This window comes from Protopterus annectens, chromosome 16.part0 (genome assembly GCF_019279795.1).
Source record: "Protopterus annectens isolate FY-2018-M chromosome 16.part0, PAN1.0, whole genome shotgun sequence".
NCBI classification, from domain to species: domain Eukaryota; kingdom Metazoa; phylum Chordata; order Ceratodontiformes; family Protopteridae; genus Protopterus; species Protopterus annectens.
The window spans coordinates 160,579,144-160,596,764 of NC_056750.1; the positions used below are offsets into that span (position 1 = coordinate 160,579,144).

A 17,621-nucleotide genomic window follows, 5' to 3' on the forward strand; every position below is an offset into this window, starting at 1 on the left:
TGAAAGGCTGATATTGGCAGCCCAAGATAGTGGGATACATACATGCTGGTTTACAAAGTCCATTGAATATGTGAGAAAAACAGACAAATGTAGGTTTTGTAAAAAAAAAATTGGAAACAGTCACATGCTTAGTTGCTGGATGTGACACACTAATGTTAGAAGGACTATATACTGAAAGGCATAATAATGTGAAGAGACTGTTGCACTGGGGATTGTGCAAACATTATGGTATTGAAGTGGCTGAAAAACACTGGAAACATGAGTCACAAAGCATCACAGAAAATGATGAATTTATATCACATGGGATCACCCATTACCAACAGTTCAAAAGATAGTTGCTAGAAAACCAGATATAGTGGTCCAAGAAAAGAAGACAAAAGCAGCATTGATAATTGAAATCATCACACCCAGTGACTGCAGTGTCTTGCATACAGAGAGACACAAAGTCATAAAATACCAGGATCTGTAGGCAGAAATGAGAGCAATGTGGAAGAAAGATACCCAGACAGTTCCAATAGTAGTAGGAGCAACGGATCTTTTAAAAAAATAATCTACAATCATATTTAGATATGTTACCAATCCATGTAACCCTGTACGAATTGCAGAAGGAGTCATTACTGGACACATTGCAGGTGCTGTGAAGAGCACATTTGGCTGACATCAAGGACTGAAACAGTACTAATTTCATGAACTTTAATCACACTTTGACTTAGGAATGGGGTTCATTCCTGTTGTGGTATTAGAAACCCAAAAGATTTGGAGAAATTAAAAAAAGCCAATATTTTATATGCTACCCAAATGTATTTAATTAGTACAACAACAGGTTTTGCATCAACAGATATTTTCTATGGAATAAGAAGCATGTAAATCCAATGTATAGCATTTCTTTTTTAAAGTTTTATTGGATTTTCAATTTGTAAAATAATCACAACAATATTTACAGTCAGAGATTTGTGAACATAATAAATGAAAAACAAATTCAACCAAACCTCACACATGAAAGAAAAAAACAACTATTTACAGGAGTGTCCACTGACCATCAAGTTATTTAAGTTGTTATACATTATATTAAATTCAAAATGCAGTTCTTTTTGCTTGTCAAGCAGATGTCTAAGTTTTGTCCATGCATTGTAGCAAGAGATAACCCTGGTTGTTCTTGACTTAATTTTAATGTTTTCCAGGTGACAGATGTGATGCTTGTGCACTGGCCCAGCAATCAAGGAGCCTCAATCCTTACCACTAACCCCAGTGAGGGGCGTCCATAAAGGGAAAGGACAATAAATACACACAAAGTAAAGTACAATTTCTCTTAAGAGTACGCAGAGATCACAGTCAGTCTGGGGCTGGTTTCTCCCTTTCTCTCCAGGTCCCCAATAAGACTCCCCACTGCCACAGCTATAGGGTCTAGATCTCAGCATAGTGGGCAAGCTAAAACCTCCAGCACCCTCTCTGTCCAACCAGTGCTTCCTGTCCCTGCCCAAGTAGCTGACACACACACACACACAGTTTGAGATAAGAGTTTATCCAATCACACAGACACTCCTGGGGAAGGCTGGCACAGGTTATCCAGCTGTGCCCCTTTTACCCAGACTATACAGTAGAAATCACTGACACCACCCAGCTAATATTTATCAGCTACTCAAAGGCCCTTACTAAAGGGTATCCAAATATTACTGTTCAATATTATTGTCCAAATTGTAAGTGTGACTGAACAGCAAAGTTTATTTGGAGTAACTTGGTACAGTATTGCTATATATATATATATATATATATATATATATATATATATATATATATATATATATACAATGTACTCTAGAGCTTAAATTATCTCTACACAAAACAGCCACAGTTGAAGGGTTTAAAAATATGTAATAATAAATAATAAAAACACAAGACAATATTTCTTACTACACAGTGCTAGTCAAGAGTTCAGAGATTACAGAGACATACTTAATACCTTAAAAAAGTTCTGGCATCACAGAAAAAAACACTTCGACTAATCTTCCTATTTCCTAGCTATTTCTAAGAGAAACACTAAAGTCTAAGACACTACTTGCATATAGAAACAGGCAGTGCTGGTGATGTTGGATGTTCTCAAGACAAATGCTCTCATGCTCTCATTCTTTCTCTCCTTAAATTGATAACACAGTACCACTGATTCATGTCAGATTACATCATTTCTTTCTGGTTCCCAGGCTAACAGATTCTCAGAGGTTAATAGCCTCTTTGATCTTGTAGCTGGTCAGGAACCAGAGCAATAAAATAAATTATATATGCAAATTCTAACCATTAACTCTGGCCTCAAAACAATAGGCAGAATTCCTTCATCCAGACATATCGGCTCCAAATTTTGACATCAAAGAACTGACTTGTCAGCATTGTTACAGAAGAGTGCACTGTTACATTTTTGCAGTTCCACATTTAACACAATTTTTTCCCCTTTGATAGAACAAGTCTGTGGCTTATATTAATATTTACAAATGACAGAATTATCTACAAAATTCTATCTGGCTAGGCTGGCAGCCTTCACCTATCTTTACAACAGACTTTAGTTACAATATTTATAAATTATTTGAAGGAGGGTGTACATTCATTCTTCCAATTCTGAGTTATAATCTTTCTTCATATATATAGTATAGACCATAAAATGAGACATTTCATGTATTTAACACATATAGGAATAGAAGTGTTAAAAAGTATTAATGATTTATATGAATCAATTTCATCTCCAAAAAAAAAAAACTGTAAAAATAGATTAGTGTTATTTCAATAATGTGTTGAGACAGTACAGTCAAAAACATGAGCTGCCAATCTGCTTTAAGTTCTTGTTTACATCTCCAACAAACTTGTTTCTGCTTGAACATTAATTCAGTTTTATGTGGTGTGAAGAAAGATCTATGCAAAAATTTCCAAGTAAAGAGATTACATCTAAGGGATGAAGTTGTATGTTTAAAAGATATTAGAATTATTTTTTTTTAATCTTTTTCACTTGGTCTGTTATTAGTTTCGGTAAAATAGAATGTATAGTATTTCTGACTGATTGTAATTCTCTGTGATTTGCCAGAAAATCAAAACATGTACAAGTGATACAGAAAGTATATCAGAAAAAAAAATCAGGGATAGTCTGCAAAATTAAAGACAGATGAAGTTACCAGAATGTTAAGCTGTCAAACCTTGAAGTATTTAAAAGATGTGTAACTGGTATTAGGTATCTACACCACACACACATGAAAACAAAATATATGCATTCTAAATAGGTTAAAATGACTAAGACACATTGGTAATATTAATGCTTATCTGACGGTTTAAGACTGTCTTTGCCCTTGCAATTCATTCAATGATCTACTCCTCAGTTCGCTTCATGGACCACACAGTTACCCACAGCAGGCATCATCACAGCATTTCTAGTGACGGTGTTGGAGAGTTGCTGTCACTTACTTATTTTATTGCAGTAAAGAACAAGTTTGTGGAGTACTTCCAGCACCATGCAATCAGACTGCTAATTTAATCACAGGTAACAATGATCTGGCTGACCTACCTGAAGGCTTCTATCTCATTATTTGACTTCCCACCTGCAGGTTTCTGTTTAAGTAGTGGGGCTCACCTCCTTACCTGATTGGCTGCTTGCAGTCTGCTCCTGCCCTATTATGCTGTAAACCAAAAAGGAAAAAAAATTGCAGCTAAGAACTCTTTTAAAGTGTGGGATTGGTACTTTGTGGCATCCTGTCTATGAAGGCAGAACATCGGCACTTACCTCAGAAACTGGTACGGTTTAGATGCTTGGTTTCTGTATATTTATTTATTGTTTATTTATTTAAAGTAATGAAATGTTGCACTTCTTTACTTTAAGAAAATAAATAAATAAAGAAATAAATAGCTATAAAGCTCCCTTGCTGCAACAGTGAGTGCAGCACCCTAGGCAAACATCTAGTTGGCCAACATGTAAGGCCAGTCATAATTATACAAGACTGGAAGTTTTGTAAGATATCTTACAAAAGGAAAGGATAGCTATAACTGTATGAAATGAACAATTTGCTGAGAAGTTGTAGTTTACAAGAAATAATCGAGTGGTAGCTTTTCAGATATCAATATGTTTGTCTTTTTATTATGCTTGCTATCCTGGTAAATCCACTAGGTATGTGGACCATTTGTTTAAGAGCAGTCCATGAGTACTGACCAGGTTAAATATTTTTTACTCAGGGACACATGGAATACAAACAGACACAGATGGCTTCACATGAATTTAAGCTTTGATGAGCAGCACAGAGATGTAGAATCTAGCAAGTTTACTTTTCAACTTGATGCTTTCTTTGTGGAGTCTTCACATCCTCTCTCAGCCTGCATGCATTTTCACCTGCAAGTACAATTTCCTTCTGCATCCCCATATGTACAATAGTCAAACTGGTGGCATTTCAAGACAGCATACTATATTGGATGGAATGTGCCTGTTCTTCTCACTAGAGGATGGTACGCCATTGAAGGCTATCTGACTTGCATTCACTGAGTGCTACAATAAGTACCAGCTTTCCTAAGATCCTCAGTTGGATTAAGCAGGTAATTAGAAAAAGAACTGGTAAATATGAGTGGGTGGATTTATTTTATTCATTTGTTTAAAAAATAAGCAATAGAGTTGAAGGAGTATAAGCGGAATTAGATCAAAACTTTGTAAACAGTGACAACAATATTTGTAATGTAGACAAAGGGAAAGTTTTGCTGATTGTGTGGGAGTGGGAGCTAGGCCAACAGCAGAGTTTCAGAGAGAGTGGGAAAACATAAATAAATGCAGACAAAAAATTTGGTGAAATAAAGAGTGTCCATATTTGGAGTGGTTGTTGTTAGATGTAAAGTTAAAAATAAAATGGTAGTTGTTAAATTGCATGGTAAGGGTTAGGAAAACTCCAGTAGGTACTAGTTTATTGCAGGTCTGTGATACTGGCAGGTGCAGAATAATAAATTATTAATTTCTAGTAATAAACGCAAAGAGGAGGCCATGTAAGTGATAAATAATTATAAAAGATAAATTACTAGGCTGACTCATTTCCTGTATCTGGCTAAAAGCAGTGTTTAGCTTTGTAACTTTGGGTTCATGCTTAGTGTTACTGTAGGCCATTCTAACCATATGTTTTTACTGATCGAATGAATAGTTTTGTTTTAAATTTTTCTGGTGAATGAGTCCTTGTACATAAGCATAGCAAACAACTGGTTCATATTATCAGTATTTTAATGATATTTTAGAACAAGATAATTTCATGTAAGCAGCACATAACAGCAGATGTGTTAACTATTTTCATGACTTATTTAATGAAGGTTAGACATGAGAAATATGTTATTAAAACACATTATGCAAATATATTTTAAGTTATATTGTGATGTACTTTTTAAATTCACCTACAGTTGTCTTTTGAAGTACCATGATATTGTCTTAATCACATGAAAATAAAAAAAACAGCATTGTTTTTCTGTAGCTTCATTTTTCACAAATCAAATGTTTAATGATTAAATTTGATAAAGCCTGATTTCTAATAAGTAACATAATAACACCTGTCACATTATTTTATAAATACAATGCCAAGTAATATTAGTCTTATTTAGTAGAAATGTTTTTTCTGGTGTTTTGATCTGGACGGAAAATTATGATATAACACTTAGGAAAGAATATACATGCTAACAATCCTATGCTTGATGACAGGATGGCAAAAACCTCCAAGGCTACCATGTATTTTCCTTTTGTGCTGAGGTATGCTGGTATGAATGTAACCCAAACACTGACAAACACAAGCATACTAAATGTAATATATTTTGCTTCATTAAAAGTGTTTGGCAATTTCCGGGCAATGAAGGCTACCACAAAACTAACACTGGCTAAAATACCAATGTATCCCAGCATGCACCAGAATGCAGCTGGTGAGCCTTCACTGCATTCAATTAACACTTTTCCCATTACTGTTTTTGTATTATATTCCACAGTTGGTGGGCATGTTATAAGCCAAGTCATGCAAATAATAAACTGAAACAGTACACCAAAAATCACAATACACAATGGCAGCTTATATCCCACCCATTTCTGTAAGTTACTCTTTGGTTTTGTAGCACTGAACGCGATAACAACCACAATTGTTTTTGCCAGAACACATGAAATACAGAGAGTAAAAATGATTCCAAACATGGCTTGTCTTAGCATGCAGGTCAGCTTCACAGGCTGTCCAATAAATATCACAGAGGAAAGAAAGCAAAAGTTAAGTGCAAAGAGGAGAAGGTAGCTTAGCTGCCTGTTATTTGCACGAACCACAGGAGTGTGGCGAAATATAATAAATGTGATGTAGACAATGTAATTCAGGAGGAGAAGGACAGCCATTGTTGAAACCAAAGCGATGCCTAAAGGATCTTCATAAGAAAGATATTCCACTGCTTTGATGATGCACTTGTCTTTTTGCAGATTGGTCCAGTAATCATCAGGACATTTCAGACAGTTAGTCATGCCTAAGAAAGAGAAATAATATTTCATTTTTCTTAAAAATTATTCTGTAATATTGGAAAACATTGTTTGCACTGTTTTGTTACAGTCTAACATTGTGTAAATTTTAGTACAATGTGAACAGTGTTGGTATTTATATGTTATTAACTTGAAGTCTATGCAGAGGAGTTGAAGAGAGCAGCAAACAGGCGGATTGTGAAGGATGTCAAATGCATGCATTTGTTAAAGTTGCAGTGCAATGTGTGGAGCACAGCATGTGGCTATGTAAAAACCTACTACACCAGAAGGTCTTTCTGTGTAAATCGAAGATATACTTGACCAAGTTATGCTAGTCTTAGATTACTGAGGGAGTGAAACATCCATCCTTCTGAAATCCTCCATACAAGTAAGAAATGTAACTGAGGGCTGTAGATGCAGTTTATACTAGAAAAGAACTGGGATCTGGACTGATGCATGTGCCTTCTGAAAGTAGATACAAGAATTGTGCTGAGAGTGTTTATGTGGAAGCACTTGATTTCTCAGAGATGAACTCCCTGCTGCCTAAATTCACATCCATTCTTTACTGATACCCAAACATCTTGCCAGTCCATTTTATCAAAGCCTCTCTCATCACTATTAACAAATAGCAACACCTCAGTCTTACATATTTTGTATCCATTAAACATAACCTTAAATTATAGTAGGAGAATGAACATTGGGCAAATGTTTTTTGAGTGTGGATGTACAGATGAATGACTCTGTCTCTTTACTCTTATTGGTCTCAAACACACACACAGACACACACACACACACACACACACACACACACACACAAGCACACTCATACACAAAGAAGACAGTGATAATCTGTACTGTAATATTGTTGCAACTCCCAAATGGCAAAGATGTAGTGAAGTGCTAAACAGGAAACAATTAAGTTATACTATCTTTCAAGAAGGAGTGCTGATACCAAAGTTTACAGTAACAAAGAAGTGCAGGTGCAGCCATCTCATGCTACAAGATTATTGAAAATGACTGGTCATATACAAGTACAGTGTCATCTCCTTGCATTTCTCCATTTTTCTAAAGGAAACAGATGGGCATATCTATGTTGTTGCCTTTTGGTAGTGGGTTAGCAATGGTAAATGGGCAAGTGAAATGCCGGGGCAGTAAGCAGATGACGATGGTTAGGCAGGCATGCAGTGTTAAATTTATATTTAGAAACTCAGTGTAATCCCATTGTCAAAGTACAGTTGAAAGACTAGTAAAAATAAAGCATGCATGAACCATTGGTGAGTAAAGGAAGCTCTGGATCTTTTTCAGGTGCATATTGCAAATGCATTGAAGTGCTACTTAGGATTAATTTTGCATTTAGGAATGGATGAATGTGAAAATTTAGAATTTTATCCATAGTACCCTTCAGTCTTTCCTGTACGTATGTATGGATTATAATTATTTGGCCCAGATAGTGTTCTTCCACTTATAGTGTAGTATGAATACTTGTATTATGCAATTTTTCTCTTACTGTGACAAGTCCATTATCCCAGTGCCTGATTTTGTACGGCATAGTCCTACAACATCCTTATTACTTAACTATTACTGGATCATTGATTTCCTTCATCAGTAAACAAATACAATATCACAACTACAAACGCACTAGGGATTGTCAAACCTTTCAACTGTCCATGTTTGGGAGGAATGTTCCTATTCTCAGGCCAAATTTACCCCTGCACAGGATGTTCCCAGTTTTGGAGGTATACTCCTCATTTCAGACTTGATTTACCCATTTACACAATTTACTGAATCCCCTGCATTACTTGTGATATTTGTTGATAACTATTACACTGAAAACCACACTACAGGGCCAACATACTAGTGGCACCAATAATGGAAATAAATTATTGCACTGTCTCTTTTATATTATATTTTTATATTATATTATTTTATATTATAGTGATTACATTTTGTCATCATTTTCCTTGTTTTTTTAAATGTGTTTCTGAGCTGTATCCCACATTTCTACTGGAATCAGGAAGAGTTATGTGCTGTTTGGAATTTACATTTTATACTAATTTGATGTCCAATTTTTAGCTGGATGTTCATACTTTTCAAGGGCCTTTGCTCCTGTGTTCAGTGGCTGCAGGTTGAGAGATAATGGCATTGATTATTATCACTGAAATGGCTATTCACAGTATATATTTTAAGTGATGATCCTCTATTATTTGCATAATTTAAACTGCTGACCACACTGCCTCCAATAGTCATAAAGTGCACCAAACCTCATTCTGTCATGTAAATATTTAACAAAGCAACAGTATATTTAGCACTGCAACTCTAACACTTATGTAAATAGGAACCAACTACAGAAGTCCCCACAAAAGGTACATCACTTTTGTTTACATATATGTAACTGCAGAAAAAATTACGAAATGCATTATAAAGCAGATGTTTTCATTATGAGAACAGAAAGCTTGAGAAGATGCCTGAGTCTGCCATTTCCTAAAATAGACAGACACACATGGAGAGGAGAAGAAATAGTGCTAGTGTTGCACATAGAAATGGGTTTTGTAGAAGAAGAAACTCTGAACAACAACTTAAAGTGACTACATTATATTCACTTGTGAAGGTACAGTGGTGTTAAGTATTCACTATAACAGCTGATTCCGCATGTAATATATATGGCTGCAATAATGCTGAATATCACTTTCATCTGTCTGACAAGTATACAAATCATTTGTGATCACCTCACAAAAGTGAGAAATCAGAAATTACCAAAACCTACCAAATGCAAAAGGCAGTGAAGAGTGGGGAAAAAATGAAATGATTTCCGAAGCATGGCAAGCCTTATGTGGGGCTGCACCCCACACCTGTTACATATAGCTACCAACACTGAAGCTGTACCATTGTGAAAACGAATGTCAACCTCTAGTGTTGCACAAATAACTTTGCATCTAAGGTATTCTCTTTAATCCCTACCACTCTATAGCCATTTCCAAAAGTAGTGTCTGCCCTTGCTTGTGGAATGCAGATTGCCTTATGGTTCTCAGAAAACTACCATTCAAAATTGTTGTGTACACACACATATTTAGTATATTTTGCAGCAATGAGGCATAGATCAGGAACTATTAAGATAAAATGCTAGAAACCATTGCGCAAAATGTTGCAAAGTTTCAGTGTTTTGAAATTAGATGTTATGAGTTTTTGATGTTTTGAAGTTGAACCATATATGTGTGTGTGTGTGTGTGTGTGTGTGTGTGTGTGTGTGTGTGTGTGTGTGTGTGTGTGTGTGTGTGTGTGTGTGTGTGTGTGTGTGTGTGTGTGTGTGTGTGTGTGTGTGTGTATGTATACCTATGAAGTACATTTTTAGCTATTATCATCTGAAACATTCCTATAAAGGCTGCCAGTTGACCTTTTCTGCAGTACAATAAGGAGTAATTTTTCAGTCAAAGTTTTGTCACATTTGTCATAATGAAAAGCATTAAAGTGTCATTGACAAGAGAAAGAGCATAAGCTACTAGTAGCATGAAGGAAAAATGTGTTGTCAAGAAATTTCTGTCTTTAAGAAGAGTGTGTAAGGTTATTTCACAGTAGAGCACACGGCTTTGAAATCCTGTTGTTGGAGATAACTGACCAAGTTTGCAGATGACTGCAAACTGGGCGCCATAATCGACTCTCCAGCTGACACAAGCATCCTCCAAAAGGGCCTCATAGAAACAGACAACTGGTGCCAGAGCCATGGCCTCAAGCTAAATGCCAAAAAGTGTATAGTAATCCCTTTTGGCAAAAACAAAGTGCCCGCAAATTACCACATAGGTGGTAATCCATTAAGTACAGAAGAAGTAATTAGGGACCTGGGGACCCAAGTTGATAGCAGTCTCTCATTTGACAACCACATGGCCAAAGTGGTTAGAAAAACATTTTATATAGCCCACCTAATCATGAAGGGATTCACATCTAGATCAGGGGAGGTCATAATGCCTCTTTACTCATCCCTCATCAGGCCCATAATTGAGTACAATGCCCCTTTTGGGATGTACCTTACCAGACACCTGCAGCAACTGGAAAGACCCCAAAAGTACATCACCAAGAGGATCAAAGGGCTCAAACAGATGCCATATGCTGCCTGGTTAAAGAAACTCCAGCTCTACTCAGTGGCATACCACCTGTTCAGGGGCGATCTGTGCCTGACATATAAAGCCATGTCCAACCCGGAATTAATGGACATGCTGCACCTCAGAAAATCCAAATCCCATCAAGCTACGTGCTTGAGAGACTTGAACCTCAGCACTGAAATAAGTAGGACATGCTGGAGGGACAGATTCATAACCCAGAGGCTCCCTTCACTCTGGAATAAAATCCCAGTCCAGGTTAGGCAGAGTCCCTCATTGACTCTCTTCAAGAGGAATCTTGATGAGTGGATGGGAGATAGTAGGTTTAACCCTGGTATCACTTCTGTGTCACTGTTAGACAGAGGCACAGTATACTAACCTCGAAAAAGTGCATAGCAAAATTAATTTAAAATGGGTGGCGAAAGCCAAACACATTCTGTCTAGGCTTATAAATGCCCTAGGGCAGATAGCCTAGTATGAACCTATGAACCTATAAAATCCTCAAAAAATAGAGCTTTCCAAGACAGAAATTTCAGTCAAGAAATTGTGCCAGTAGAAATGAATGCAATGTCAGCTTTTCAGTCACCAAGTTCGTATCCAAAATAAATAAAAGTTTCTTTAAAAGAACTGATGTACAATATGCTTCTAGATCTTCTAATCACCGTGTGTAATGCAATAGAGAGATAAGCAAGGAAACAAACACACATGGCTGACAAATTAACTTTAACTGTGTGACATAAAGGGCTGGAACTAAATAGACTATTCACATGCCACAACATCTGAGGTACAGAATAATAAAAAATACTTCATGCCCTGTATCAAATAGAAAACTGTTTAGATAAGTAAGAATCTTTAATGGATGGTATGACAAAAGGAGGTACTGCCAGCACAGATAGCTAGAATTTTGTAAATAATTATATGTAATTTCTAAATATCAGCATGGTTTATATAAGATGCTTGTGTTAACAAATGTATTAGAACTGTATGTCATGTGTATATCAAACTTATTTGTACAGATGTTTGTGTTAAAAAGGTATTGGTAAAGTTCTTGTGTTTGAAATGTATCCAAAGTGTGCCCCAATGGAAGAGAACAGAAATGTACATGCACTATTGTAACTGTTTAAATGTATATGTTTTAACAGAGGAAACTGGTGGGTTAACTTCAGTCCAGTAAACTTTAGAAAAATATCTAAAATAAAATCATTTTATAGGCTTGGCCATAAAGATGCTATCTCACAGGTTTCAAGGCAGTCAGAGACACAAAGTCTGTACTAGGAAGCTTTCTATATTCTCTTTGGGGTGAATTAATTGCCACTCAGGAAGAGTAGACATTTTTAGTTGCTTTACAACCTCCAGAAGCTTAACAGATCTCAGCAAAAGCCCTTGTGTGTGTATTTTTCAGGTAGGTGCTAAATACTGCCAACTGACAGCAATAGGAGTTTGCATGAGAACTAGAAGTCAGATGAACAGAAACAATGTCATTCTGCAAGTTATCCCAGCAGTAATATTTTAGATATTATTTTGAGAAGTATCTTAGAGTGAGACAGATCATTCTGTATTCTGTCTTGGACCTGACAACAAGAGCCACTCACCACATCATCTTCCTTGCTCTGGTAAGTAAGTTATTAGGGAATAGTACAATTCTCTTAGATTCCATCAGGAATATAGTGAAGCTTAGTTTAGATATTATTTTCTTTACTTGTATGAGACTGTCATTCAATGTTGTTTTAAATATTTCCTGTGATTCTGACCTCTGATGACACTAAATATATATTTACGTTGTCTTGTTCTTTTATTTATTATGAAATATATTTAAATATTTCATTATTGGTGATCTTTGTAAAGGTATCTAAGTTTTGAGAGTACTTGCATATTTATTTGGTGATACTGTGTGAGCCCTCCTAACAGCCTTGCTCTTGGTCAAACTACCGTTTGTATTAATATTAATATTACACAGTAAAATTGGGCACCCTTTGTTAAGGGCTTTAACTTAGCTGCCAAGGGGTTCTGGTGGCAGTGGTAACTACCTTATAGTCCAGGCAAAAGTGGGCATAGGTAGTAAACCTGTGCCAGTCTTTCCCAGGTATGTCTGTACAAATCAAATCTCCAAGAGTGTGTGTGTCAGCTACTTGGGCAGGGACATGAAGCACTGGTTGGACACAGACAGTGTTGGAGGACTTGGCTTGGAACCCTGGCTAAAGACTCAACTCTATAGCTGTACCAGTGGGGAGTCTTATTGGGATTCTGGAGAAAGAGAGAGAGGAAGCAGCCCTGGATTGACTGTCATCTCTGTGTGTTCTTAAGGGAAATTGCACTTGATGCAGAGAGCTGCATCTGGAAATACTGTGTGTGCACCTGTTATCCTCCCAGTGATCATCCCCCCACAGGTGCCAGTGGTGAGGAATACAGTTCCTTTATTACTGACCCAGAGTTGGGATATTCATGTCAAATATTAGTTGACAGTGGTGGTTCGTCATAAATGGGTTCTTGGATTAACTTAAAATACATACTGCATACTTAGAGAAAAAACTTAGACCTTTGGTCTCTGATACTTGCTCAATTCTCAAAGACACTTATGAACTTCTAGAAAACTTGAACAATTACTCCATAGACTCAACAGGAGAATTGTTTTTTGTGACTTTGGATGTGAAAAATCTTTTCACTTCCATACCGAATGTGTTTGGTTTAGAAGCTTTGAGGAGTATTATTAACAGAAGTCAGAAGTTTAACACAAATGAAGAAATTTTATTACGTGCAATTATGGAACTTATACTAACACATAATGTTTTTAAATTTGGAGATCAGTTATATTTACAGCAGTGGGGGGTAGCCATGGGCACCCCCTGCGCTAATACGTATGCAAACTTAGTAATGTTATACTGGGAACAAGCTTTTCTCTTCAGTCTTGATAGTTTTAAGAAGATTAGTCTGTATAAAAGGTTTGTGGATGATGTTCTGTAATTTTGGCACGGGAACATAGAAGAACTTTTGTCTTTTGTGCAATACCTGGAATCTACCACAGACTTTTTGAAGTTCACAGTGAACTCTTCTTCAACTAGTATAGATTTTTTTAGATATAACCATATACAGAGGATCACAGGGAAACATCGAAACTACTATCTTTAGGAAGGAGTGTTGGAGAAATACTTTACTCCAGATCAATAGTATGCACCCAAGATTTGTGTTTGACAGTATAGTTAAAAGTCAGTTCATCAGAGTGAGAAGGTTATGTAAAACGGATGATGAACTTCGCAAACAGAGCAATTTCTTGCAAAAATGCTTTATTGAGAGGGGTTATGATGCTGAGAGAATACAGGCCATTAAAGACAATGTTTTGTATGATAGGAAGATACCAAGCAGAGATATTAGAATCCATAAACATTCGAATTACGTTAGGAAGACTTTTGACAACTCCAGGGTAAGATTAAATTTGAGATACACTAGTGATATCAAACATATTAAAGACATTATTTTCAAGAATTGGCATATTCTTTTAACTGACCAACGAATCATGGAGTTAGTAGGGTCCACACCCTCTTTCACTTTTCGTAATAGTAAAAACCTTAGTAGGCTACTATGTATTGAACCAAGTAAGTCTACAAGACCCAATACTTATAAGGGTAACAATTTAGGTACGTTTCCTTGTAGGAAATGCAGTATATGTAATTTAATTACACATGATCAATCATTTATACATCCTACATTAACTTATAGTTTTGAACCACACTTTACAGCTACATGTGAGGATAGGAATTTAATATATCTGGCTACTTGCAAAACATGTAGTGCATTTTATGTTGGAATGACAACCAGGACCCTGAGAGAAAGGGTACAGGAACATGTTAATGATATTAAAAAATGTGATACTAAAAATGCCCTAGCGAAACACACTGTGGTTAATTCGGGGCACTCTTTTGTGTTTAGGGTTTTACAGAGAGTCACACCCAATGTGAGAGAGGGAGACATTTTCAATGACTTAGAGCAAGTAGAACTCTCTTGGATTTTTAGACTTAAAGCCCAGTATGAGCCAGGGCTGAATCAGTATGTGAGTGTAAGGGCCCCATTAAAAGAACGTAGGGCCAAGTAATGTGTATTCCGCAGCTAGAAGGGCAACATGTTCTCTTTCTTGTTGGAGGTATAGGTATAATGATTAGTAATATGTTGTAGTCTATTTAGCCTAGGGTTAGCAAGTTAGGGATTTCAGTACATTTACTGTATATAACTGCATTTTTATTTCACTTCATTTTATACTGCCTTGGAAATGCATCTACATTTACATAATTTTCAGCACGTTTTGAATGATTTGTTCATCATTAATTTAGGTCTTAAACTGACAATATAGGTTTGGGTCGACTGATTGCAACAGACTAGATAGTTGAACACATGGACATAAGTATGACTAGATCTTTATTTGGGAACTATATTTTTGTATTTTTATATCCATTTTTATCATCATGCGTCTTTGAATATTTATGTGGTTTCAGATGTATATTTATATTTTTGCGTAATCATTTTAGCAAATTGTCACATTATTAGGTTCCATTGCAGAAAGATAGATTGATGTTTTTGATTTAACATGTTCACTATGGTGGACTAATATGTTTATGGATAGATTTTTGCGGTTCATTTAGTATGTATAGGTGGAGCCTCAATCCTGATAGTGAAGTTAACAGTTGTTTTAAATAGTTTTATAGAAAAATTTTTTATAAATTTTATAAATTGCATATATGTTTTACAAACACCCAGGTTGAATTTAAGTAGCATAATTTTATATTTAAACACGTGTTTGCATCCTTTTCACATATCAGCGTTAAATTGGAGATAACGCTAGATACATATATATTTTTTATATATGCCAGGTGATTTTATATATTCTGAGGCTCAAAAAGTTTCATATTAGTGAACATCGAATAGTTGTTGTAGCTCTTATCATTAACGATGTCCTAGTTAGTTATGCAAATCTTTTAAATTTTATTATTATTTACATTTTTTCATACAACAGGATTAATTAATATTTGTTTTATTTTGAAGTTGAGTACTTGTTTGTGTTACGTGTTTTTGCAAGTTCTAGTTAGTAGGCTAGAAGAATTGCTTTCAGTTTCAATGTGCCTTAGTATTGATCATGTGCCTAAGTTTTATGATTCATTAATAAATGATATATTACTATTTTCGTAGAGAGTTTAAATAAGTTTACATATATGTTCTTACAAGTTCACATATAGATTCTTATGTTTATAATTCTTTATATTATATGACAGCAAGTTCAGTTTTCTTTTTTACTTTGGTTTTACTTAATGGTTTTGCATACGAGGTATTTGCGAGTGCCTTATATAGGATGAGACACATCGTTCCGATGGTTTGAAGTCCATAAATCCATAAAGGAGTCCTAGATAACAAGTATCTAAGAAATATGAAAGGTCAGCCATATTATTTTTTGGATGGAGAGACACACAAGGAAGATGAATCGAAGCTAGAGAAAAAAGTGAAACTGGGGGTGGGGCTGAGGTGTTGCTTACATTCTGCAATGATGTTCAAGAGGTATTTAAGGTCATCAGGAGGAATTGGAAAATACTGATAGCTGATGACAATATTAGATGTATAGTTAGCGAGATGCCTAGTTTCTGTTTCAAGAATAAGAAGAACTTAAAGAGATTATTGTGCCAGAATAAACATGGCTCTAGAGTTAGACCAATTACTCTGAGATGTGGTACATTTCCCTGTTGAAAATGCAAAGCTTGTGGCTCTATAAATTCTAGCAGTGTATTCAAGCATCTGATTACCCTGAAAACATACAGGCTTAGAGTGTTTGCTGATTGTAACACTAAAAAGGTAATATATGTTGCCACCTGCTGTCTGTGTAATGGGTTTTATGTTGACAAGACCAACAGACCCTTCACGGAACAAATTATGTGTCACTTGAGTTACATCAGATTACACAACAAAACTAGTGCTCTTTCTCAACATATTACCAAATACCCTGGTCACAGGTTTTCTTTCATGGTCTTGGAAGTTATTGAAGAAAGTTTGAGAGGAGGAGATCTAGTCAACAAAGCAAAAAATGTTGAGACTGAATGGATTGCTGACTTACAGGCTGACAAGTTGCCTGTCCTGTATGGGATGGTCCATTTAAAGCCTTTGCTCAAGGGGCGGAGACTTCTGAGATGATTATGAGATTGGCAGATCATTAACTTTTAAGAACAGGAAGTTCTGCTACGAAAACAGGATCTGAAGAAGGCAACTGCTGAAAGTGCTTATCGACTTGTATTTATTTTTATTTTAATCTTTATTTTTACTCTGAGTTTCATAGTTTTTATATATTTTATTGCTTGAGTCTATTAAACTAGCTTTTAACCTCCACCATGGTGGCACAGCTTTACGTTGTTTACACACAGTAATTTATGTATACTTTGTGTGCTTTTTCATGATTTCTTCACAAAATTATGCTGGTTGCTTGGTTACTATTAGTTCTACATATATATTTTATTTTCCTTCAGTCCATTATGGCCATGGTTGTTACTTGAAATGGGTACAAAAAAGGATGTATATTTAATAATTAACAATAAATAAATTTAAAAACTTAAATTTGATTATGTATTCATAATATATCATATTTTTTCTGTTATCATTTATATCATTTAATATTTCCCCACACGTGAACCAAAAAGTACCTGTGAAGCTAAAAATGTATCTAATAATCTGGAATTACATTATTAGTGAAAAGTGCAGCCAAATGTGCCTTCTAATCCATAGCCATATAATGAAAAGAGGCATGAATTATGACATAGGCACATTTAACAACAATAAAGAGAAGTAATGCCACCTTCAGAAAGCAACCGTAGCACACTGTCCTTTATTCATCATTAAATAGAGATGCTAACACACCCCCAGTCTGCTCACATAAAAAATATATGTCCATGATATTAGCAGTTAATTTACCAGAAGGGGAGGAAGCATGGATTTGTACCATATATTTGAAACACTTTACATTCCTTAGTAAAAAGGACTAAAATAGAAAGGGATGGCCCCTTGCAGAAGCATGACACCATTTATTACAA

General features: G+C 35.7%; 1 protein-coding gene across 1 annotated transcript in view; it reads right to left on the bottom strand.

Annotated features, from left to right (window-relative positions):
• Positions 1 to 5,464: 5,464 nt before the first annotated feature.
• Positions 5,465 to 17,621, bottom strand: part of LOC122790544 (vomeronasal type-2 receptor 26-like) — a 72,165-nt gene continuing 60,008 nt past the window's right edge. Inside the window, exon 3 of the mRNA XM_044058093.1 lies at positions 5,465 to 6,483. Within this exon, the coding sequence (XP_043914028.1) occupies positions 5,588 to 6,483 (896 nt within the window). The 3' untranslated portion in view covers positions 5,465 to 5,587. The remainder of the gene's footprint in view (positions 6,484 to 17,621) is intronic.